Genomic DNA, 23,451 nt, shown 5'->3' on the forward strand with positions numbered 1-23,451 from the left:
GCGCGGGGAGGTGGCCGCGGGGAGGAGGCGCGCGGGGAGGGGAGGGGGCGCGCGGGGACGGGGCCGCGGGGAGGAGGCGCGCGGGGGGGGCGCGGGGGGGGGCCGCGGGGAGGGAGCGCGCGGGGAGGGGCGCGCGGGGAAGGGGGGCGGCCGGGGGGGGGCGCGCGGGGAGGGGGCCGCGGGGAGGGGCGCGCGGGGAAGGGGGGCGGCCGGGGGGGGGCGCGCGGGGAGGGGGCCGCGGGGAGGGAGCGCGCGGGGAGGGGCGCGCGGGGAGGGGGCGCGCGGGGAGGGGGCCGCGGGGAGGGAGCGCGCGGGGAGGGGCGCGCGGGGAGGGGGCGCGCGGGGAGGGGGCCGCGGGGAGGGGAGGGGGCGCGCGGGGACGGGGCCGCGGGGAGGAGGCGCGCGGGGGGGGGCGCGGGGAGGGCCGCACGGGGAGGGGGCGCGCGGGGGGGGGGCCGAGGGGGGGGCGCGCGGGGAGAGGGGCGCGCGGGGAGGGGGGGCGGCCGAGGAGGGGCTCGCGGGGAGGGGACCGCGGGGAGGGGGGCGGCCGAGGAGGGGGCGCGCGGGGGAGGGGGGCGGCCGAGGAGGGGGCGCGCGGGGAGGGGCGCGCGGGGAGGGGGCGCGCGGGGGGGGGCCGAGGGGGGGCGCGCGGGGAGAGGGGCGCGCGGGGAGGGGGCGCGCGGGGAGGGGGGGCGGCCGAGGAGGGGCTCGCGGGGAGTGGACCGCGGGGAGGGGGGCGGCCGAGGAGGGGGCGCGCGGGGAGGAGGGGGGGGCGTGCAGGCGGGCACGGCCCGGGCCTCGCCTCCCGGCGCTCGCGGCGCCACCTCCTCCCCACGCCGCCGGCGCGGACCGGGGGCGGGGACTCGCGGCTGCGGAGGCCGAGACGCGGCGGTGCTGGGCGCGGCGCGGCGCGGGGCGGACGGGAGCGCGAGGCCGGCGGCGGGCGGCCTGGGAGCGGGTCCTGCGGCGCCGAGCGGCTCGAGCCGCGGCCGGAGGTGAGTGCGCGGCGCCCGGCCGCCTCCCCGCTCCTCCGCCCGCGCCGCCGCGGGTGTCCGGAGCCCGCGAGCCCGAGCCGCCCCGGCGCCGCCTGCCCCCCGGCCCCCGGCCCCCGGCCCCGGCCCCGGCCGCCGCGAGGGCAGCGCGTGTGCTCCGGGCCGGGGCCGCCGGTCGGGGCCGCGCGCGGCCTTGCTGTTCTGTTCTCCGCTGTGGCGCGGCGCCCGGGGTGGAGGCGGGCGGCCCCGAAGCGGCGCTCGTCCCCGGCGCCGGGGGAGGCGCGGCCGCGTGGGCAGGTGACCCGGGCCGCGAGCCGGTGGCGGGGCTGCTCCAGGCTCGCGCCCGAACGAGCGTTTCCAGCCTGGGACTGTGGGCAGCGTCCGCACAACTTTTGCTCCGCTGTAAAAATAGTCTCCTGGGTTTATACACAGTTTGTTTCACACTCCGTGTGCTGTTTGTGACGATTTCTCTTTTTAAGGTAAAGTAAGGCAATGCCTATTTTGATGGATGTTCTTTTTAGTATCATTTAAGGACCGTCGTACCGGGGATGCCGTGACGTTGCTGGTCACTTTCAGGTATCTCTTCTCGAGATCTGCATGACCAAACTTGTGTGGCTTTCGCGAGTCTGAGATTTCCTTTGTCTGGTTTGGGTTCTCCAAAGCCCTATAGCTCGAAATCCCGCACATTCCTAGGGATGGATTATTAAGATGTCCCACAGTCTGATGAAATACTTAACAGCTTTCGAGTGACTCTCCTTGACTTATGGCCGTCATGTTGACTCGAATTTAGGCAGTTTCAGTATTTCTGTAATTTTTGGAGCATGAGACCAGGGGAGCGGTGGAATCTCTTGGCGGTCTGGCTCCTCCTGCTTACGCTATAGAAGATTAAGGTAAGCTCATGCACTTGGGAAGAATAATTTTATTTGTAAGTACAACCAGCAATATGGTAAGACATGCTGTCCTTAGGCCAGAACTCAATTTTTAAGATATCAGTGGTCAAAAAGACATTGAATCCCTACGATGTTTAAAGAAAACAGTCAGCTCTTCCAGACGTGTTTTGGTTTTCTGTGCAGAGGTTATCACCCGCCCGCCCCCCCCCCCCCCCATGGGTTTTGTTATAATGTAGGATCAAGAATGAGAGGAAGAAAAAAAAAAAAAGAATGAGAGGAAGGAGTGGTTATGGGGACTAAAGGGGATCAGATGTGGACGACATTGCTCTGGGGAGCTAAGGATGCCGTCCCCTTTCTAATTGTTAGCAATGGGCCGGGTTATTGATGAGGGATGAAAAGATTTTTGTATTTATATTATTTTTTGAGGGGTAGGGCAGAAACAGAAGTGAGGATGGTTGAATGTGTCAGGGGCTATCTGTCTTCAGTTGGCTTTTGTGGCCACTTTCCCCCAGCAAGGAGGAAACTGCTGACCTTATTGAAAACCCTGTGAATGTGCAGACAGGCTTTCTGCGTCTGAAGCACAAGGTAGAAGGGCAGAGCCTGGGGAAACTGCCTCTCCAGGGAGGAGGCTTCTAGCAGGCTGTGCTGAGCAGTGTCCTGTGGCTGTACAGTAGTGGAAAGGAGCTTGGAGGTGGCATGGCCCCTAGAGAAGGCTAGCCCCAGAGAAGGGAGAGCAGGAGATGACGGATGAGAGGCCCCATGCCCTGGCTTTAATGTAGTTGTATTGCTTTATTACCTTTTATTTTCTTTTGAATGACCTAAGGTGAGAAAGAACATCCATCGTTTGGATAAGAGAAAAACACTTCTTTTTTTATTGTTTAAAAAACAAAAAAGCACTTTTTTTTTTTTTCAAAAGTAGGAGAAATGGTCTTGATATGCTTTTGTCTTACCTTAGAAAAGCGTGAGTAGTATTTCATTTTCCTGCTCTCCATTTCCTCCTACAAAAAAACATTCTTAGGTTGTGGTCATTTTCTTTTCTCAACTTTTCCAGTTAATGATGACATCACATGAAAGGACTTGGCTTGAAGTTTCAGAAGTCCTTACCAAGTTCCCAGGGAGTCTGCTTTGTTTCGCACAGTGAATTTCCTCCCCTTTGGGGGAGGGGGGGGAATCATGCCTTCTCTGATTGTTACAATATTTTGATCTTATTTTTGTTTAAAACCCTTCAGGACTGTGTTAATAGCACTTTCCTTAGCTAAGATTTTGAAGATTAATTAGTGCCCAACAGGAGGAAAATGTACGTCAGAGTATGATAATGATTATACTGATACAGATGGTAACTTGCTATGGTTTCCAAACTTTTTTGATCATTCTCATTAATCTAAAAAACAAAAACTTAAAATTAATTCATTGTTATATATCTGCTATCTCAATTACACAGATGTTTAGCACTCCCCTGTGGTTTTGTTATTTATAAGTCAGGTGCACGTGCTATTACTGTCTTGTATCTCAAGGTCCAGAATACTTCTTAGAGTTGGATTCATGCTTAGTGGCAGTAGAGGTAAAGCCCTATTTCATATACTCCTTGAATTGTGAATATTTTTGGCCTGTTTCTTGCCAGATCTGATTATATCATCATAGGTTTTACTTTGGGACATGGTTCATGCAGAACTGAAGATGTGCCTTCCCAGCAGTGGGCCTGTGTTTGCCCATGCTTATGTTTATTAGAATGACTTTAATTTGTGCTTTTTATATGAATCTTAAAGCTTCTTAGCCTCTGGAAGGTTTAGTCTGGTTATAATTTGTCAGTCCACCTCTCTGTGCACAGTGCCGAGGTCAGAGGAGCTCCTCAGGCACCTCACAGGTTGGGGCCATGTGCCTTTCAACAGAGAGACTTAGCATGCAGGTCAGTTTCTACTTTTATTAGCACTGTTGATATTTAATGGTCGTGTAATAGAATTAGTAAAATGGAAGATGGTATAAGATCCTTGATATGATTAGTCTACATATAATATAGTTTCAAGTTTTTTTTTATGTAATAGTTATATCATTATGTTTCATGGATACAAATTAACATAACTTCTCAGATTTTCTTCTCTAGCCCTGTGGAGCATCTTCCATTACCCTTTGGGATGCATGTGCCCTGTTGGTGGACTCAATTCTTGTAACCTGACAGCCATAGACAAGGGATAAATGAGTGGGAGTGACTGTGTCCTTATAAAACTTTATTTATGGATTCCCACATTTTAATTGCATGTGCTATTCACGTGTCATGAAATATTCTTTTGATTTTTTTTAACCATTAAAAACTGAAAAACTAGGCTTATAGGCAGTGTACAGAAACAGGTGGCTGGCAGGATTCAGCCTTTGGGCTACAGTTTGCCAACTCTTGAACTAGAGGAAAATTCGGGAGTTCCTGCCAAAATGTAGTCTTGGCATCCATGTAGGAGGTGGCCTTTCTTCAGAAAATTTCAAGTGCTGGAAAAAGCACAATGGAATTTGGTTCCTCTCATTCATTTTCAGTTGTCCATCTTGCTCTTTGGTATTTTCAGTATGTGATACTAAACATGCAAATGAATTTTTAAAATATGAGAGAGAGAGAGAGAATGAGCAGGGCTGGAGGGCTGGGGGAGGGGCGGAGGGAGTGGGGCAAGCAAGGAACCTGATGTGGAGCTCCGTCCAAGGGCCTGGAGATCATGAGCTGAGCCAAAGGCAGCTGCTTAACTGATTGAGCCACCCAGGCACCCTGTCATGCACACGGATTTTAAAAGTTTTTTAAGAAAATTTTTTTGAGGTATAACTGACGTCACGCTAGTTTCAGGAGTACAATGTAGTGATTCAGCAGCCCTAACCCAAGTCAGTATGTATTGCAGAAATGACCACTACAATTAATCCAGTTAATGTCTGTCACCACAGTCACAAAATTCTTTTCTTGTGAGAACTTTTAAGATGTACCCTGGTAGCAACTTTCAAATATGCAGTACGGTATTACTAAGATCACCATAATGTTTAAGTTTTTCCTTTATAAACTGTCAGCTTCCAGAGCTGGGGAAACATGATGTTTGTAATTGGGGGTTGGGGAAGTAAGAAGAAATTCTCTGCACTTCCTGGTAAGCATTTAGAGCAATTTCAGGAGAATGCTGTGGACCTGGTCATTCAATGCTAATGGCTTAGAGTGGGAGTTGAAAAACTTCTGTAAGGGGCCAGATAATAAGTATTTTAACCGGTTGAGTCCTCATAATAACCCTATGAGTGGATTTGGATCAGCTCATCAACTCTGTCTGGAACCAGAGACAGCTGTGGCCCTCAAGGGAGCTGGGGCGGCTGTGTTCACAAAACAGGGCTGGCATGGCATGCTCACCTCTGCTTGGGGACATTCTTGGGGCAGGGCAGAATGTTTTTAAACCCTCAGAAAATTGTTGGTGACCGAATCCTTCATCTGCCCTGAGCAGGGCGTCTCAGGTCTGTTTGCTCAGTGCAGAGGGACTTCTGGGCTTCCTGCTAAGCCTCCTGCAGAGTCTCCGAGATCCAGGTGAGGCCGTTTTGGAGAAGGAAGAAAGGTGGGGCTCTCTCACGGAGAAGCTGTATGGTTTCCGCGGCCGTCACGTTGGTCTAATGAGCTGTTCTGACTCGATTGCTCTTACATACAGTATCTGCCTATATGATTAAAAACCCCCATGTGGAGGGGCCCCCGGTCCGTAGAGCATGTGACTCTTGATCTCAGGGTTGTAGGTTCAAGCCCCATGTTGGGTATAGAGATTACTTAAAAATAAATTCTTGGGGCACCTGGGTGGCTGGCTCATTTGGGTAAGCGTCCTGCTCTTGATTTCAGCTCAGGTCATGGTCTCAGGGTGGTGAGATTGAGCCCCACGTCAGGCTCTGCACTGAACGCAGAACCTGCTTAAACTTCTCTAGTTGTCTCCCTCTGCCCATCCTGCCCCTGCTTGAGTGCTCTCTCTTAAATCTTAAAAAAAGAAGAAAAAGACCTATGTGGAAATAAGTAAACAAGAGAAAAAAAAAAGTAAATCAAGGGGCCAGTGTATTTGGCAGGTTGCTCATTTTCAGGTGCTTTTCTTAAGTAATTAGAGGTTTTTCTTCTTTTACAAAAAGATTTTTTTTTTCTAAAGATTTTATTTATTTATTCATGAGAGAGAGAGAGAGTGAGGCAGAGACACAGGTAGAGGGAGAAGCGGGCTCCATGCAGGGAGCCTGACGAGGGACTCGATTCCGGGACTCCAGGATCACGCCCTGGGCCAAAAGCAGGTGCTAAACCACTGAGCCACCTGGGGATCCCCTACAAAAAGATCTTTATCTTACATGCAAATAATAATTTTAACCAGTAGGTTGAATTTTTAAAATGAAGCCAGTAGGAAAGAATGTGCAATTTTTTTTTTTTACATTTCCTATTACCAAGAGACATTTAATGCAGAAACACATCACTTTCTTTTTCTCCAGGGAAGCCTGGGGGTTCCACAGAGTTCAGCTGATTTAGGTTAACCATTTTTCAGTGTGTCAGATACAGTCAAATACGAGACAGAACCCATTCTGAAGCCCCAGTTACAGTGAATATTAACATACCTGATGCAATTGTCTCCCACCCCTGCCGTCACCCCCTCGGCCCAGAGAACTAAGGTTGGGGAAGGAGAGTGTTTGAAGTACCTGACACTTGTCAATGATGGCTCCGAGTTACCACCTTAGCCTTCATCATTTCCTACCTGTATCTGGCCTTTTGTTTTCAGCAGCAGAGGTTTCTACAGTCCTGAAAGTCAGTGCCAAAGTGCCCGGCTGCCCTCCCTCGTGCTCACCTCCATAGCCAAGTGGCCCTGTGTCCCTTAGGAGCCCCAGGCTCTCCTGTCTGTGCCCTCTGGGCAGTTGCGTGGCTTCCTGGCCAGCCAGGTGCTGGGTCATAGCAAGGGGCTTCTGAGACCAGGCTATGGTCTTTTTTTCATAATGGGGTCCTGGTCTGGGGTGTCTGGTGCCGTGGTGGCAGCGAGGAGTCTGCCTTAGGTGATGGCAGTTACTGCTGCTTTATTGACAGCAGAGTCAATAGGACCAATGCATAAAGCTGGTTCCTTATAAAGTAGAATGATGGTGGAAGGAAGACATTCATCACCTTTTCTTTATGAAATGGGGAAATGACTAGATCTAGAAATGATTTCTTATTCATCTTTCCATCTCTAATAGTCAAATTTATTGAGCAATTACTATGTGCCATGTGTGGTTCTAAGCACCTCTCATATCTTAACTCATTACATCCTCACAATAACCTTGTGAGGACAGTGATGCTCAGATAGGTCCTATGGCTCCTAAGAGGTGGAACCGGAGTCTGACACTGGACAATGGGTTCTAGAGTTTATTCTTTTAACACTGTCCTGAGTTGCTTAGTGCTAGCACAGCACCTGTCTCAGGATAGTTGGTCAGTACATTCTAATTGGCTCAAGGAAGAGTTTTGAATGATCATCAGAATACTTACCTTGAAGTGAGAATTGAGATTTTTTATTGTTTTCAGGCTTGTAGTATATCCATCCATTGACTTCTATCTGCTGGAATAAAATAAACACTCTTACATGGACTCCATCTAGAAGTATATTGTTAGGGAATTAAGTGTAGACGAAGATAGGCTTTCAAAGCCCTAGGTAAAAATATATTTTTTAGTAAAGGGTGCTGACAGAACTGGCTAGCCGTCTCTCTTTCTCTCTCTCTCAAACACACACACACACACACACACACACACACACACACCAAGACCCAATATTTTTTGGATTTTTTACTCTTTACACCAAAAGGGAACTCCAAGTAGATGGAAGATTTAAATAAATATATGAGGCCATGGGTATGTTGAGAGGAGATATGAGTAAATGTGCTTCTAAACTTAGAGTAGAAATGTCTTTTTAAGTGTAAGCAAAATCGGGATTGCTGGGTGGCTCAGCGGTTTAGCGTCTGCCTTCAGCCCAGGGCATGATCCTGGGGTCCTGGGATCGAGTCCCATGTCAGGCTCCCTGCGTGGAGCCTGCTTCTCCCTCTGCCCTGTGTCTCTGCCTCTCTCTTTCTCTGTGTTTCTCATGAGTAAATAAATAAAATCTAAAAAAAAAAAAGTGTAAGCAAAATCCAGACATGATAAAAGATTGACAAGAGTAGGTTGTTTTAAAAACATCACCAACAACCCAAAACTATGGGCAAAAAATTCAAAGAAAAAGTGAAAAAGTCAAAGAACAAATGAAAAATTGAGAACAAAAGATATCCTCGTGAAATACCAAAGATTTAACATACAAAGAGCTCTTACAATTCAACAAGGTGAACACCCAAGTTTGAAAATGGGCAGAAAAGGGATGCCTGGGTGGCTCAGTGGTTGAGTGCCTTTGGCCCAGGGCTTGGTCCCGGTTCCAGGATCAAGTCCCACATCGGACTCCCCATGGGAAGCCTGCTTCTTCTCCCTCTCTCTGTGTCTGCCTCTCTCTTTCTCTCTCTCATGAATAAATAAAATCTTTAAAAAAAAGGGCAGAAAGTATAAAAACACATTTCACTAAAATGAACCAATGGCCAATAAATGAAAAGATGCTCATTTATGCTAAGAAGTATATTTTTTAAAGTAGGCTCTTTGCCCAATGTGGGGCTCAAACCCATAACCCCAAGATCAAGAGTTACATCCTCTATGGATTGGGCCAGCCGGGCACCCCAAGAAATGTATTTTAAAACATCATTACTGATGAGCTTGCCAAACATCAGAAGTTTTATTTTGGTCTTATTGTGTGAGAAAACAGACATTTCTCTCTACTAGTGGGAGAGTAAATTATTGGAACTGCTTTGGAAGCCAATGGAATAAGATCTATCCAAAATTTTTTAGATGACTTGAATTTATGAAAGTTGCAAACATAGTAGATCCCTCACCCACCCATCCCTTTGTTTAGTTGTCACGTCTCTCTGACAGTTTCTCACTCTCCTTGTTTTCCATGATTTTAAATTAACACTTTTTGAATATAGAATGGCCCTCAATATAAGTTCCTCTGAACTTTCCTCCCCAGTGCATCCCGTTGGGTGGTCTGTGATGTCTGTCCCACTAGTAGTTGCATTCACTTTGATCACCTGGCTAAGGCAGTGTCATCCAGGGTTTTCTACTCTTTGTGCTTTGTAATTTGCTAAATGTTTTGGAGGCAATAAGCTCTATCAGTTTTAAATACCTATGACCCAGCAGGACCACTTCTTGAAATTTTTCTACAGCTGTCTGTGATTTATTCCATCGCTTGCAAAATGGGGGCGATTAGTGCCCCTCAGAACTGCTGAGAGGCTTCAGGGACCGCTGTGTTGGAAACACTTGAGTGCCTCACATGGAGTAAGCTCCTTGCTGGTTCCTCCTCCCTTCCCAAACCCCTGGAAGCCAGAGGTATTTGGAATTCAGAATTTTGTCAGAATTCAGAAGATAATAAGATGGACTCATTATATATTATGTGACAACCCCAGCAGGATCTGTGGAGCACCCTGTACTTGAACACTAATCTTTCTGCAGCAAGACATATGAATATTCACACAAAGGGAGAAAGATAAAGACTTTAAGTAGTTTTGGGTAAGTTCTGATCAGACCTTGATCTGAGTTCAGGTCAGGTTTGGTTGCTATGGGTAAGTTTTTAAAACTACCTTTGGGCTCTTAGAACAATTTGGATTTTAGGATTGTGTGTTGGGGATCGCACACCTGGATAGGGGTTTGCAAACCCAGGTGTGGATGTGAAAGGGTGTTCGTGGCAGCATTGTTGGAAATAAGCCAAAAGGCCCTCTGTAGGAGGTTAAGTAAACCTTGCATACAGTGGTGCCCATTCAGAACTTTGAAAAGAGCAAACTAATGTGCAACCAGGAAAAGTGCGATAAGATGTATGACTAAGTGACTCATGACATTACAGAACAGTGTGAATGATCTTGTTTGGATTTAAAAATATGTACGTCGATGCTTGTATAAATGTCAAGAAACATGCAGAATGATATCTAGGAGAGTAGCTGGATATTAGAATCGCCTGGGAGCACTGAAAACTACCAATACCTGGGCCCTTCTCTACCCATTGAATTGCAGGTGAAGGATTGGGCCGTGCCTCGGTTCCAGGTGATGCAGGAGTCCGTGAGGGTTGAGAGCAGCTGGAATAGAAGGATGCTGCCGTTAGAGGGGAGACTTCTCATTTCACACTTGACTGTGTGGTCTTTCTCCCCATTTGTATTTGTAGTTTTATACATATTTTTAAAGTCTAAAAAGAGTAAAAAAGACTTTTGTGAGCAAAATCAGATATGAGGGAGTGGAGACACGTTTTCAGCAGGTATATAGAATTTTCTAGAAGTTTAGTATTTCTGAGCATTACCTTTAATATATATAGTGCTTGCTGATTTCAACTGATATTTGATTTTTAAAGTTTCTTCCCCCTCTTTCATCTGGTGAGGAAGGCACCAGCAGAGGCTGAGGTCAGGTCTTGCTTCAGAATTCTGGTGGTGCTTTATTTCAGACAATTCCAGAGATCGCTCATTTGTCCCCATGTAGCCTCCCGCAGAGGTCTCCTGGTGACACACCTGGATAGGAACACCTTGGGGGGAGAGCTGGCCCTGTCAGCTCTTCCCTATTCTTGCTCGCAGGAATTGAACCTGGAAGCGGAGTCCCTGGGGTCTTCCCTCCCTGTCCCCTCCCGTGCCCCCCCCGCACCCCCCGGGGTCACACCTGGCATTGAAGCGTACCTGTTCTCAGAGATGGCCTTTATTGTGCACGCTGCCCTCCCTCTGATCAGGTCCTGTTCTGTCTGGCTCAGCAAAGCCTTTTGGGAAGGTCGGCTTTCCATGCTCGGCGCACAGTGCTGGTACCCGGCCTCCCGGTCTCGGGTTGAAGCCCGAGACAAACCTTGTAAGCTGCGTCTGGGATTCTCTGGACAAGGGGCTGCTCTCTGCAGCTGGGTTGCTGAGGTGGCCGCGCTGCGCGCTGAGAGCAGCAGCAATTCTGAGGAGGCCTGGGCCAGCGCCTCTCCTGCGGGCAGCACCGTGCGTGTGTACAGCGTGTGTGTGTGCGCGTGCGTGTGCGGAGTGGAGGGGTCCACGGTGGGCCGTGACTTAGTGGGCATCTACACTCCCGGGTGCTTTCTGGCTTTGCTCAACAAATGCTTTGACTGGGTGTCATTAGTGATTCTGTCCAGGGGCGAAAACCCCTTCCTTGTTAGGTCTCAAATCAAAAAGAGCTCTTCGGGGAACTGTGAGAAATGGTTTTTCCCCCCTAAGGTGATGTGGAAGCATTTGATATTTGCCGTCTCTGTTCAAACAGGTGATTCACGTCAGCCTGTACTGGAGTGGTAAGTGCTACACTCGCCCTAACGTTTGACAGCGGAGGAAACTGACGCGCACGAGAGATTGTTACCTGCCCGAGGTCTCGGGCCACAGGTGCTGGGGCTGCAGGACACGCTCACTCCTGCGAGCCTGTCCTGGGGGGCTCAGGCTGTGCTACTTACACGGCTCTCTCCCGCGGGATCGTGTGTCCAGGCAAAGTGCCTTCGTGTCGGCTGTGCCGGCGCACGTGGTCTACTCCAGGCCCAGCGCTGCTGTACAGAGGCTCATGGGCTTGTTCTATTTGGCAGATTCTCAACCAGCCTTTGAGATGATGGGACTGGGAAACGGGCGCCGGAGCATGAAGTCGCCACCCCTTGTGCTGGCTGCCCTGGTGGCCTGCATCATCGTCCTGGGCTTCAACTACTGGATCGCCAGCTCGCGGAGTGTGGATCTGCAGGTGTTTTGCTTGTATTTGCATGGGTGTCAAAGTATTTAAAGTTGCCGGGTGCTGGGGTCAAGGGGTTTGCTGTTTGCCACCCCCTGAGGCATTCCGTCCAGCATGCGTGTACTTCCTTTCGTGAGTTTGGGGCTCTAGGTACCCTGCACTCAGCCACGGGCTAGACTCTCCACGCCAGCTCTGCTCTTGGCTGGGAGAGGACCTCTCTGTGATTTGGGATTGCTACCGGAACAGCCGCCTCTGCTTGTCCTGTGAGTGAATGATTTTTAGTCCAGCTGTGGGGGCCGTTTCTGGGAAGACGGCTTGCTTCGGTACACAGACCACAGCCCGTCGGGCCCCCCAGTCCACGCTAGACCTCAAAGAGTGGTATTGGAAATGCATTTGGGTGACAAGTGTGAGAAGTGTGTGCTTAGATGGGCCAGTTGTTAAAATCATCATGTAAGGAAGGGTAACTTTAGCTTTCCCATTATCACTGCCTATCATGGGTCCGGCAGTGCTGAGCAAGGACAGAGACTATGGTCAGGCAGTTCTGACCCCTCCTCTCCATGGGGCCTCCCTCCTGGCCTCCCATATCCCATCTGCAGCCTGCCCAGCCACTTAGCAAAGAATCCTGCTAAATCATCCCCTCCCCCAGCATCTGGTCAGGCACCTACTGCCTCTCCTGTGATGTCTGAGCTCTTCGCCTGCCTTTAGCCAGAAATCCCCCTGCTCTTGAGGTCTCCCCTTGATAGTCTTCCTCCAGTGACCCCTCCCTCTGCCATTGGCTGTAAACTCTTAGCTGTCTTGGCTGTGTTCGGAGTGGGGCCGGTTCTCTCCCCTACTGCATAGACGTGACCCCTATTGCAGGAGTCTTGAAGGAAGTTTTCCTTTCTGTTTTAACAAGTATCCAAATGATTTTTCTTCAACAACACATTGTATACACTATCTTCTGTACACAAACCTTGTAGGTTTGGGACTTCATTTTCCCCATTTCCCAGGTAGGCAGATCGAGACACAGAGAACGTACAAGAGGCCTGAGGATTTGAACCCAGTCTTTCTGAGGGCAGAGCTTGGGCTCTGAGCCATGAAGCCCCATCCCATGTGAGGTCATCTCAGGCTTACTCACCCCGGGGCGTGGTGCTTTCGTGTGAACTCCACGGGAGCCCGTCCTCTGGGCACAGGTGGACATGGTGTCCAGAGCAGGAGAAATGAATCTGTTGCTAGAAGTTCTGTCTGCCAAAGAGTTAAGTGCTTTGTCATCAGCAGGAGGGAAACAGAACTAAATATTTGAGCACCTGGTAAAGCATGAGGCACTTTATGTACTCACGTCATTTCAGCCACCCAGAGCCCCTGGGAGGGCTATGGTGGTATTTCCTTGAAGATTAGCAGTGGTGACAAAGAAGCCCAGACAAGTGACTTCCTCTACTTATAATACTGTGTCTCTGGGAAAAACTGTTGTAGCTTCTACACCATTGACTTCCAAGATGGTTCATAACACACAGAACTCTTTAAAGCACATCTTGGGAGGAAGTAGACTTTATCGTCTAGGAGGAAGGTTTGCAGAGCTTCCATCCGGCTCTGCAGGACCTGCAGAGGTGGTGTCTGGCAGCAGCCTGGGCCTGGTTAGGAAGGGGAGTGGGCTGGGAGCAGGGGTGTGTGGGGTTGGGGAGGGGCCCTGGGGGAGGGACCCGCAGGGCTGAGTGGGAGCACCCCCCCACCCCAGGTACTGTCTCCTGCTGGTGCTGGGCCCTGAACCCCCAAACTGGCTTCTCTGTCCCGGCCTGGTCCCGGGGTCAGCCTGGGTTCGCCCTCACCAGCCGTGTGTGGTGTCCCCCTAGACCAGGATCGTGGAGCTGGAGGGCAGGGTCCGCAGGGCGGCTGCCGAGAGGGGCGCCGTGGAGCTGAAGAAGAACGAGTTCCAGGGGGAGCTGGAAAAGCAGCGGGAGCAGCTCGACCGCATCCAGTCCAGCCACGACTCGCAGCTGGAGAGTGTCAACAAGATCTACCAGGACGAGAAGGCAAGGCCTGTGCCCTAACCCCGTAGCTCCGCTCCGGTGCCAGTCGAGACTCCATTGCACTCCCCTCGCTGGGAAGATGCAGGGCCGTGAGGGGTTCATGCGATAATGTGGTTCTGGCCTCTTCATCAGGCTGTTGCATGTTAGTTCTCCCCTGGGTTGGACGTTGGGTCCCCGCATTATTTATTTTATGCTTGGCAGTTTGAACCTCTTAATCCCCCCACCTCGTATTTTACCCATCCCCCCCACCTCCAGACGGCTCTCCATCCATGACACATTTTGTTTCTTGTTTTTAGATTCCACATGTAAGTGAAATCACAAGGCATATTTGCCTCACAGATTTATTTCACTTACCGAAATGCTGTCTAGGTCCATCTGTGTTGTCACAAATGGCAAGGTTTCATTCTTTTTCATGACTGAGTAATATTCCCGTGTGTGTGTCTGTGTGTGTACACATGCGCATGTACCACATCTTTATCCATCTATTGGTGGGCGCTTGGGCTGCTTCCTTGTCTTGGCTGTGGTGAGTAATGCTGCAGTGAACATGGGGTACGTATCTCTATTTGAATTAGTGTTTTTTTCAGATAAATATCCAGCAGTAGAATTGCTGGATCATACGGTAGGTCTACTTTTAATTTTTGGAGGAACCTTTTCCTGCTTTCCACAATGGCTGCACCAATATACCTTCCTACCTATGGTGAAGGAGGGTTCCCTTTTGTCCACATCCTCAGCAACACTTGTTATTTCTTGTCTCTTTGATTTTAGCCCTTTTGACAGGTATAAGGTGATAGCTCTTGTGATTTTTCATTTAGAGAATACTCATTTGCTGAGTACTTTATCATATTCACAAATGTGTATTTCTTCTCTGGAAATTGTTCCAGTTTTAATGCTGTAGTAAAGTGCATCCTAATTTTTCTTCACTTTGTGGGTGACACTATTTATACTCCATAAATCCCCCATAACGGATTTTAGAATAGGACCTAGACATTGCTCATAGCATGTACACAGACATAACTCCTTAAAGCACATTTCTGGGAAAAAGTAGAGTTTATTCTCCAGGAATAGAGTTGGTAGAAATTCCATCTGGGCTTTGGACGTGCAGAGAATGTGTCTGGCACCCGGCCCCTGCCCAGTTAGGAAGGGGGGAGAGTGGGATGGGAACTGGGGAGTGTGGGGTGGGGAGGGGGCCCTGGGAGCAAGGGACCCACAGGGCTGCCCACAGGGCCTGGGCGGAGATGGGCTCCCGCGCTGGGCAGTGTAGGGTAACAAGCCCATCCAGCCTGGTGGAGCGCTTCCTCTGTTCCTGGCTGTGGCCTGGAACAGGATTTTTACTCGGAGCCTCTGGCTTTTCTGTGTTTTTACTTTAAAATTTTTTTCTTTTTGAAATAGTAGTGATAGAAGATAACATGAGTGTGTGGCCGTGAGTCATGTTTGCTTGTTGTGCTTAAGTGTTTTTGTTTTCTTAACTCCATCAGTCTACCAGATGCTTCTGAAATTCCACTGCCCTACGAAACCCAAAATTCTAGGAGTGATAATCTCTCTGTTCTCCCCTAAGCTTCTGGATCATTCTGTGTGTTGCATGAAAGTGTGGGTGTACCTTTTGGGTGGGGAGAAGGAAAAAAGGTTGCTGGTTAATTTCAGCTCATGGGCGTTCTGCTTTGGTGTAAGTTTGCGCTAGTTTGGCTCCAGACCCCATAAAATGGGCCGCAAACAACTGGGTTTCCTGTACAGGTGGGCAGACTCCTCAGAGAATATGCTGTGCACAGAACCATTTGTTCTAGAGAATTCCTGGTAATGCGGTCCATGAAGCATCCTCCCACAGGCGAGTCCTTGAGATAGAGATGCTGGTTCACTGGAGTATAATCCGATGTGGAGATAAGAGCTCAAGCTTGGCATTCTTTGAAATATGGTTGACTGGCTGTTCCCTGAAAACCTCTCCCTATATAGGAAGAAACCATTCTTAATGCTTGTTTTATGGTTTCTTTTCAAACGGGGGCATGATGCAAGGTCTCAGCTCTCCTGCCCCACCCATTCAGGAACTATTTGGGGATCCAGGGGGAGGAAGTCTCTTAGAGTTGCAATAAACAGATACTGAAAATCCAGGAGTCCAGGTAAAGAGGATAAAATATGCATTTGAAAGAGAGACAGCCAGTCACTGGGGAAGAATGAGAGTCCCTTTTCATTTGGACTTTTTAACCCTTAGAATATATGATAGAAAGTTCTTCTAATTTTGGGGTGGGACTGGGGGCGGGGGGCTAGTTTCTTAGCTTCAGGAAGATTTCTGCTATAGCTTGGTGTAGTGGTAAAAGGCACGGGGTGTCCAGTCAGGCAGAGCTAGGTTCAGATCTTGTTTTCCTTAGCTCCATGATTTTAGGCAAGTCACTTAAATTTCTTGGTCTGTTTTCTCAGCTCTTGAGTGAGAATAACAGTAGACTCCCCCTTGCAGTGTGAGGATTCAGTGAGATAATATTTATAGAGGGCTTCACACAATGCTTGGCATGGACTAGACACTCAAAAAACTGGTAGCTAGTGTCATTATAACTAGTCCTAGTAATTGTGGTACCAGTAAATGGCATAGAAATGGAGTAAACCACAGCATCTGTAGTGGTAATACTCTTCTTTTTGGTATGGGTTTTTTTTTTTTTTTTTTTAATTCCAAATCGAAAGCATGGAACAAAATTGCCCTACCTTTAGGAAAGAATTAAGAAGATGCTGGGTGTCCGTTAGAACCAAGAGTAAACAGTGTGGCTGAGCCACAGCAAGCAACCGTGACAGCCACCACAGCCCCGAGGAGAGCTCACGTCACTGCGTCTCTCTTCAGCCAGACGCCAAGCTAAATGTCCACAGGGATCATTTCCTGTATTTGTCTCAACAACCCCGTGAGACTGGTGCGTAGGCTGAGTGTGGAGTCATTCCCCAGGATGAGGCCCAGATCCCTGCAGCCTGCAGGAGTGCCGCCCTCCGCTCTGTGCAGACGCAGGCCACGGTGAGGGGGTGTGCTCCAGAACCCTCCCTCCCTGCGTAACACTGGGGCTGTGGCAGGGGCCCCAGGTAACCAGGCCGGCCCAAGTCCCTAGTTGCTGAAGCCAGGTGATGAGATGCTGTGTTTATCTGCATGCTTCAGAAGACCAAGGGATTCCAGCTAGCTCTCTTTGAGCCCCAATTCCAAATTCCCAGGCAAAAAACCCCACCCGAATCTTTCAGTGTGGCTAGGCGGTTCTCAGAGAGGGAGGGTTGGCTGTTACATCAGGACGTTCATTCTCTCTCAGGTTAGCACTGGTAGTATGAATTGGAATCAGGCTCTTTTTCAGAATGTTAAAGAATCGTCTGATGGTCTGATGGAGCTTCTTGGCCATGAGATGACGGGGTGTCAGCATCTGGGGGGTGCGGTTTGCAAGTGTCACATGACTTAGAGATTTCTGACCTCCTGGAGTCTCCCCCACCCCCCCTTGGATGGCCACTGTTCTCTGCACAGTATTGTGGCCATCAGGTGGCACCTGGATAGGAGCTTGAAGGCCAGACCCCTCAGGAAAAATGTGGTCATGAAATCAGTGCTTCGGGACAGCTCCGTGTGATAGAATTCCCGAGGAGGGAAACAGCCATTCGTGGTGTTCTGCTGAACCACGTCCCCTGGCTCTGTATGGCTGTCGGACACCTGAAATGTGGCTGCTGGGCCTGAGGAACTGAATTGTGAACTTTGTTTAGTTTTGACTACATTTGGGTAGCCACGTTGGGCAGCACGGGTTTGAATGCTAAGGCAGAGAACTCTGGGGACAGGCTGGGCGTGGCTGCTGATGGACTGTCCTGCTTGCCGGAGAGCACAGGGCCGAGCCGGGGCCTCCTTTGGGCTCTGGTATCTTTTCCCTTTTGCTGTTTGGTCCAGAATCGGGCTGTGAACGGTGTGTCGGGCACCTTGTAACAGGGGGCTGTGCTCCCTGGGAAAGCCTCTGTTCCTCGGTTGTGTTCAGTGATGTGGGCTTATCAGTCCAGCTTATTAAGTTGGCGTTTATGAACTTAGTTTTGTTAGGAAAGTTGTTTGAGAGAACTCAGGCCCTGCCAGGCAGCACGTCGCAATCGCCTGGGCACTTACGCAAATACAAATATTATTTTTTACTTGTAAAGATTTTATTTATTCATGAGAGACACACAGAGAGACACACACACACACACAGGCAGAGGGAGAAGCAGGCTCCATGCCAGGAGCCTGACGCGGGACTCGATCCTGGAACTCCGGGATCATGCCCTGAGCCAAAGGCAGGCGCTGAACCGCTGAGCCACCCAGGGATCCCACTGGGGATTTTAAATATACACTGGATCAGACTTTCTGGGTGTTGGGCCTTGGAGAATATTTAATTTTTCTTAAAAGATGATACACATAACATGTGCAGATGTACAATTTTTCCTACATGCCCAGATCTTTTCAACACAGGTAGCTCATCCAGACACTGATGAGGAAATGTTGGATGTTTTGCAGTATTACACTTTTGTTTTTTTATTTTTATATTTTTAAAGCTTTTATTTATTTATGAGAGACACAGTCAGAGGGAGAAGCAGGCAAAGAGCCTGATGCGGGACTCGATCCCTGGACTCTGGGATCACGACCTGAGCCAAAGACCGATGCTCAACCCCTGAGCCACCTAGGCACCCCAGTATTGTACTTTTAAAAATAAAATAGTCTTATCTGGATTTTCATTTTATTGACCCTTTCTCAATGAAATGATTTTAAAGTGGAGGGCATTATGATTAAGAGAGAATTCTCTGAAGGTAATCTGGCAGTGCTCTTACAAAGTAATTGACATTGATACTGTTTTTTTCTAAGCTATTTCTTACATCTTTACCCACGTTTACTGGAATCCCTGAAAATTTTTAGAAGATGTGCCAAGTTGCAAACCTCCTGCTCACCACTTTTTTCCCCCAACATTGCCAACTCCTGCCGACTTGGAATATGGGTGTGCCTGCAGGTCCTCAGCACTGAGACTGGCTTCTCAGGCGCCCCTTCAGATGTCCCCCAGAGTGGGCAGGCAGGTGTGAAACGTCACATGAGGTCTCGCCAGCTGGCTTTGCTTTGGTGCTGGAATGATCCCTGGAGCAGTTTTAGTATGAAAGAGCAGGACATGCAGAGAGGTCAGAGGAATGATAAGCTAATATCTCTCCCAGAAATTATTTAAAACAAAAACCATTATCAAGTTGAGGTTCTCTTTGTTCCCCTTCTCTGTTCCTTCCTCCTTTCCCTCCTGCCCAAAGATGGTTACTATTATGAATTTTTTAAAATTGTGATTTCGGCATAGTCGAGTGTTCTGCCAGCTTCAGGTGGACAATATGGTGATTCAGCGCTGCCATCCATCACCTGGTGCTCCTAACGACACCTGCCCTTCTTTGTCCCCAGCACCGTTTCACCCATCCAGTCACTATTATGATGTTTGGTGGTTTTAGAGTTCATATTTCTGAACTTCTGCAGGTGTCCACTGTCTGGAGCATTGACATGTCAGTTGGCTTCTGTTTTGGTAATATGAACCAAATCCCACTGATTTTTTTTTTAATGTGAACCAAAGCCTCAGATTTTTATGTGATAAACACTTCATGTGAGACTTTAGCTGCTCCTTGAAGATGGACCTGTTGTTTTCATTTCCCTTCTTTTCTACTTCCCCTTCTGTTGCAGAAAGAGGTGTGGTTAAGATGATTTGACTGCATAATTGCAGCTCTGCAGGTTTCTGCATACTTCATCCTTCTAGGACTTCTGTCACTTGGTGGGAGCACTGGTATGGTCGCTTCCTGAGCTGTAGATGAGAAGGGATGTTCAGTTTTCTGAAACAAACAAAATGATTGTGTACAGCAGCCTTCAGTAACTTTCAAAACAGTTATCTTTTAAATTATTGAAATACTGTTGTTAGTTTTGAAAATACCAAAAAAAAAAAAATTTTAATCCCCTGTAATTCCATCCCTCCAGGGTTAACCACTGAGAACCCCTCACACCCTTTTTAAAACATTCAGATGATAGCTAAGCATTTATAAATCATCGTTATACTCAAGCTTTTATAAACGTACATGTGCTGTGAAGATGCTAGAACATAAGGGGGGCCTTTTAAATGAGAAACACTTTGGAACACATCTGGTTTTTGCACATCATTAAAAACCCAGAAACACCTGACTTAATATGTATGGTTATCTTAGGGGCACGGAGGGGCCAACTTCCAGACAAGGATATAGTTCATAAGTGTTTGCTAAAGGGAACTTTTGCAGGTTACCTTGATGCCTCATTGGCACAGGTGCCTGTGTTTTGAACATGAAGATACACGCGTCATTTAGGGGAACGGGGTTATATAGACATGTGGTGGTCTGCTTATTTGCTGTATCACAAGTTACTCCAAAACATAGTAGTTTAAAGCCATGATGGCATTTATTTTGCGCACACACATCTGCAGTTGGGAGGGCTCAGTAGATACTGGTCTGTTCCATGTTCTATCTGGGTGCCAGAAGGCTCACCGTCACCTGCAGCTTCCCTCACTCAGGTGCTGGTGTCAGTGACCCCAGACCTCAGTGGGGTCGAGGCCCCCAGCACATAGGGTGGCTTTCCCGCCACGGCTTGCTGGGCCTCCTTGAAGCTTGCAGGCTGGAAGGTTCCTGAGGCGCCATCCCCACAGGAGGGAGGGAGTGCCCCTGTGGGAGGCTGTTACCTTTTGTAGGCATTTCCCAGGGCTGGCCTGTAACAAAGTACCACAAACCAGGTGGCTTAAAACAACAAAAGTTTATTCTTTCGTGGTTCTGGAGGCTAGAAGTTCCAGATCAAGGTGTCAGCCAGGGCTGTGTTCCCCAGAAGGCTCCGGGGGAGGCTCCTTCTAGAACCGGCTCTGGTCTCTGCTGTTTGCCTGCAGTCTCTGACCTGGTCTGCATAGGTCCTAGAAGTCTCGCTCCAGTCCCGGCCATCTCCCTGTGTGTCTGCCCCTCTACCCCGTAGTCCTACTGGCTTCCAGCCCACCCTCATGACTTCATGTCGCCTGGATTATATCCGCATAGACCCTGTCTCTGAATAAGGTGCTTCTTAGATTCTGGGAAGACATGAAGTTTGGGGGCACACTGTCCAACTCACTAGGCCTTTCACTGAGTGGGTCACTTCTTCAGCATTCCTAGGAGCAGGTTACTGAGGCCAGCCCAAACTGAAAAGGGTGGGAGTTAGGCTTCACCAGTGGGAGCGGTGGCAGAGACTTGGGAGTCATGTTTTTAAGCCATCACATTTGTGGTGAAATTCTTTCTTTTTTTTTTTTTTTTAAGATTTTATTTGAAAGGTTGCATAAGCAGGGAGAGGAGTAGAATGAGGAGGAGAAGCAGGCTCCTCACCGAGCAAGGATCCCAACGTGAGGCTCACGTGAGGCTCGGCTCGAGGCTCGATCCAAGGACCCTGGGTTCATGACCTCAATTGAAAGCAGACACCCAGGCGCCTCCCCCTTTTTTCCAAGTAAATATTTGTTTACATATCAAACTAGTCTTTAAAGGGCCTAAGTAAGAACAGATCCCCAGATTTTAGGTAGTTTTTGCCAAAAGCGAATGGAGAATTGCTTGTAAAGGTCTGCTTCTCTCCTGAAGCTGGCACAGAGTGCTTGAATTCAGTCTTTCATTTTGTTGTCAGAAGGCTGATTAATATTTTCAGGTCTGAAGACTTACCAGGGTCTCTGGTGCCCCCCCAGCCTCCAGGTGGCCCTAAAGGTGTGTGCAGGCAGGTTATGCCTATCTCTGAAGTGCTTGGAGGAGGAGCCTGAGAGACCCCAGTGACTCAGAGGCTCAGGGCTGTGATCACGGAGCTTCCTGCTATTGTGTTGGCTTTCTGGCTCTGTAGAATTAGTCAGAAATAGTCTCCTTCTCTGTATTTGTGTTTGTGACCTTCGTGCCAGGCTGCTTTCTTGCAGCCATTCATCCCCCTAGAGCTTTGGACTTTTCACTTATTTGTTAAGTATGTAAATTAATGCTGCAGCAAGGCTGGAGAAAGGCTTGGGTCACAGTCGTTTATAAGGGGAAGGAGCTGATTGAGGAAAAGCCAGGCTGCAGGCTAGGAGACCAGATGTTGGCCAAGTGTTAACTGTTTGGAGTCCAGAAAGAGAAAAGCTTATAGGGAGGGGCAGCTAGGAAGGCGGAGGGGGAAGGGGCCTGCCTCACCTCTGCCTCCCACCTCTGTGACCCGGGCTCTCCACAGTAGTGGGGGCACGAGGTGGGGGGCATGTGTGGTCTGAACACTCCCCTCCCCCGCCCCCCGCCTTGCTGCTGTAAGGGGTCACTGAGCAGAGCAGACCTTTCCGTGGCCCCTGGGCAGTGAAAGCCAGAGGGCCAACCTGGTTTGGCTCGTGAGTGCTGGGTTTGAACTGGGGGTGGGAGGGGGGAGGAAGGGCCGCTCCCCGCAACTGTAGCTGCATTTGGCTCTGAAAGTAACTTTGTAAAGAGGAAGTGGCCATCCTTAAGAAGTCTGGTCATCTATCCTGCCCTAGAATCTTCAGAGTGCTTTCACCCTAGCACCTCTCACTTCTGGAGGTGCCTGAGGGAGGCTGGCTGGTTAGTGCTGAGTGGGGGTGTAGACCAGTCCCCAGCCCACCCCGCCCCGGTCCCCCTGGCCCCACCGAAACATCTCCTGTGGCATTCAGAGTGTTCTGGCTTCATTGGAGAGCTTGGGGATTACCTTCTGGGGAGGTGGTTTTCCTGGGGGCCAGAGCTGACTTGTGCAGGTCAAAACAGTTTCTTTGATTTTTTTTTTTTTTAATCACCTCTTATCACTGTGATTGATTGAAGCCCAGAAGGGTTCTACAAGAGCTTTTCTGTTTTTAATCCCACTGATTTTCCAGACAGAAGTCTCCAGTATTTCCCCTGCTGGGTGCTGGGAGTGTGCTGGGGATGGGCCGGGCTGTGTCCCGCGTCCCCAGGGTGCCCTGAGTGGTGGAGAAAGGCGAGTCAACGGGTCTGTCGGGGCCAGGGGCAGACAGAGAAACCATTCCAGCTGTGTGAAGCAGCAAGGGCTTAGTGCAGGGATGTGGGTGCCTGCAGAAAGGTGAGAAGGGTCTGGAGAGCATCTCGTCCACAGGTGGCTCCCAGATGGCTGGAGGCTGCACCTGCGACCTGCATCTGGCCCCTCTGTACCCTGACCCCCTAACCGCTCAGTCTTTCAGTGTCAAGTGAGTGCATCTGATGGGAATCTAGATCCCACAGGCAGTAGGTATGCAAGATGTTCAGGGTAGCGCAGGAGCACTTGTGTCCCACAGACGGGGGCGGGGTTGGGGGCAGCCAGTCTGCCTCCAGCACCAGGCTGGGGCAGGTGTTCCTGTGCTGCCTCACCTGGGAGCGCCCCGAGACTGTGTCCGCCCGCCCCCCATGGCTGAGCGTGGGGAGTGGGCAGATTGTGCCCTGAGAGCAGACACAGCCCTTCAGGAAGGGTCTTCTAGCCACTCAGGAGTTTGGACTGAGTTTGGGGATGGGAGCGCTTAGGCTGTGGATGGAACCGAGCTGGCCAGGCCCTATCTGGGGCTTTGAAGGGCAGGCCCCGGTCTGGGGGGCAGTCTGGGGGGCATGCTAGGGAGGGAGTGGGCAGAGAGGAGGCGGGGTGGAGGCGGGAGGAGCTTGAGCCCGTGGAGTGAGCAGGCATGAGTGTCAGGAGGTGGGGCTGCAGGCATGACAGGCGCTGGGATGTGGCTTCACAGGGGTGGGAATGCGCAGAGGGCAGCTCCTCTGAGGTCTGGGTCCCTGAGGAAACGGGGTCTGTCAGGTTGGGAATTCTCTAGTCTGCTGACTACATCCTTCTGGCAGCTTCGCCATTGAACACAAGTTGCTTATGTGTGGGGAGCAACAGACCCCCTTTCCTG

At 49.9% G+C, this 23,451-nt stretch overlaps 1 protein-coding gene across 1 annotated transcript in view; it reads left to right on the forward strand.

The window, feature by feature from the left end:
* The first annotated feature begins 931 nt into the window (after positions 1 to 931).
* The window catches only part of GOLM1 (golgi membrane protein 1), a 52,879-nt gene continuing 30,359 nt past the window's right edge, over positions 932 to 23,451 (forward strand). Inside the window, 4 exon segments of the mRNA XM_038526920.1 lie at positions 932 to 995; positions 11,163 to 11,190; positions 11,473 to 11,621; positions 13,439 to 13,618. Of these exon segments, the coding sequence (XP_038382848.1) occupies positions 11,493 to 11,621; positions 13,439 to 13,618 (309 nt within the window). The 5' untranslated portion in view covers positions 932 to 995; positions 11,163 to 11,190; positions 11,473 to 11,492.

The sequence above is a fragment of the Canis lupus genome, chromosome 1, assembly GCF_011100685.1.
Source record: "Canis lupus familiaris isolate Mischka breed German Shepherd chromosome 1, alternate assembly UU_Cfam_GSD_1.0, whole genome shotgun sequence".
Taxonomy (NCBI): domain Eukaryota; kingdom Metazoa; phylum Chordata; class Mammalia; order Carnivora; family Canidae; genus Canis; species Canis lupus.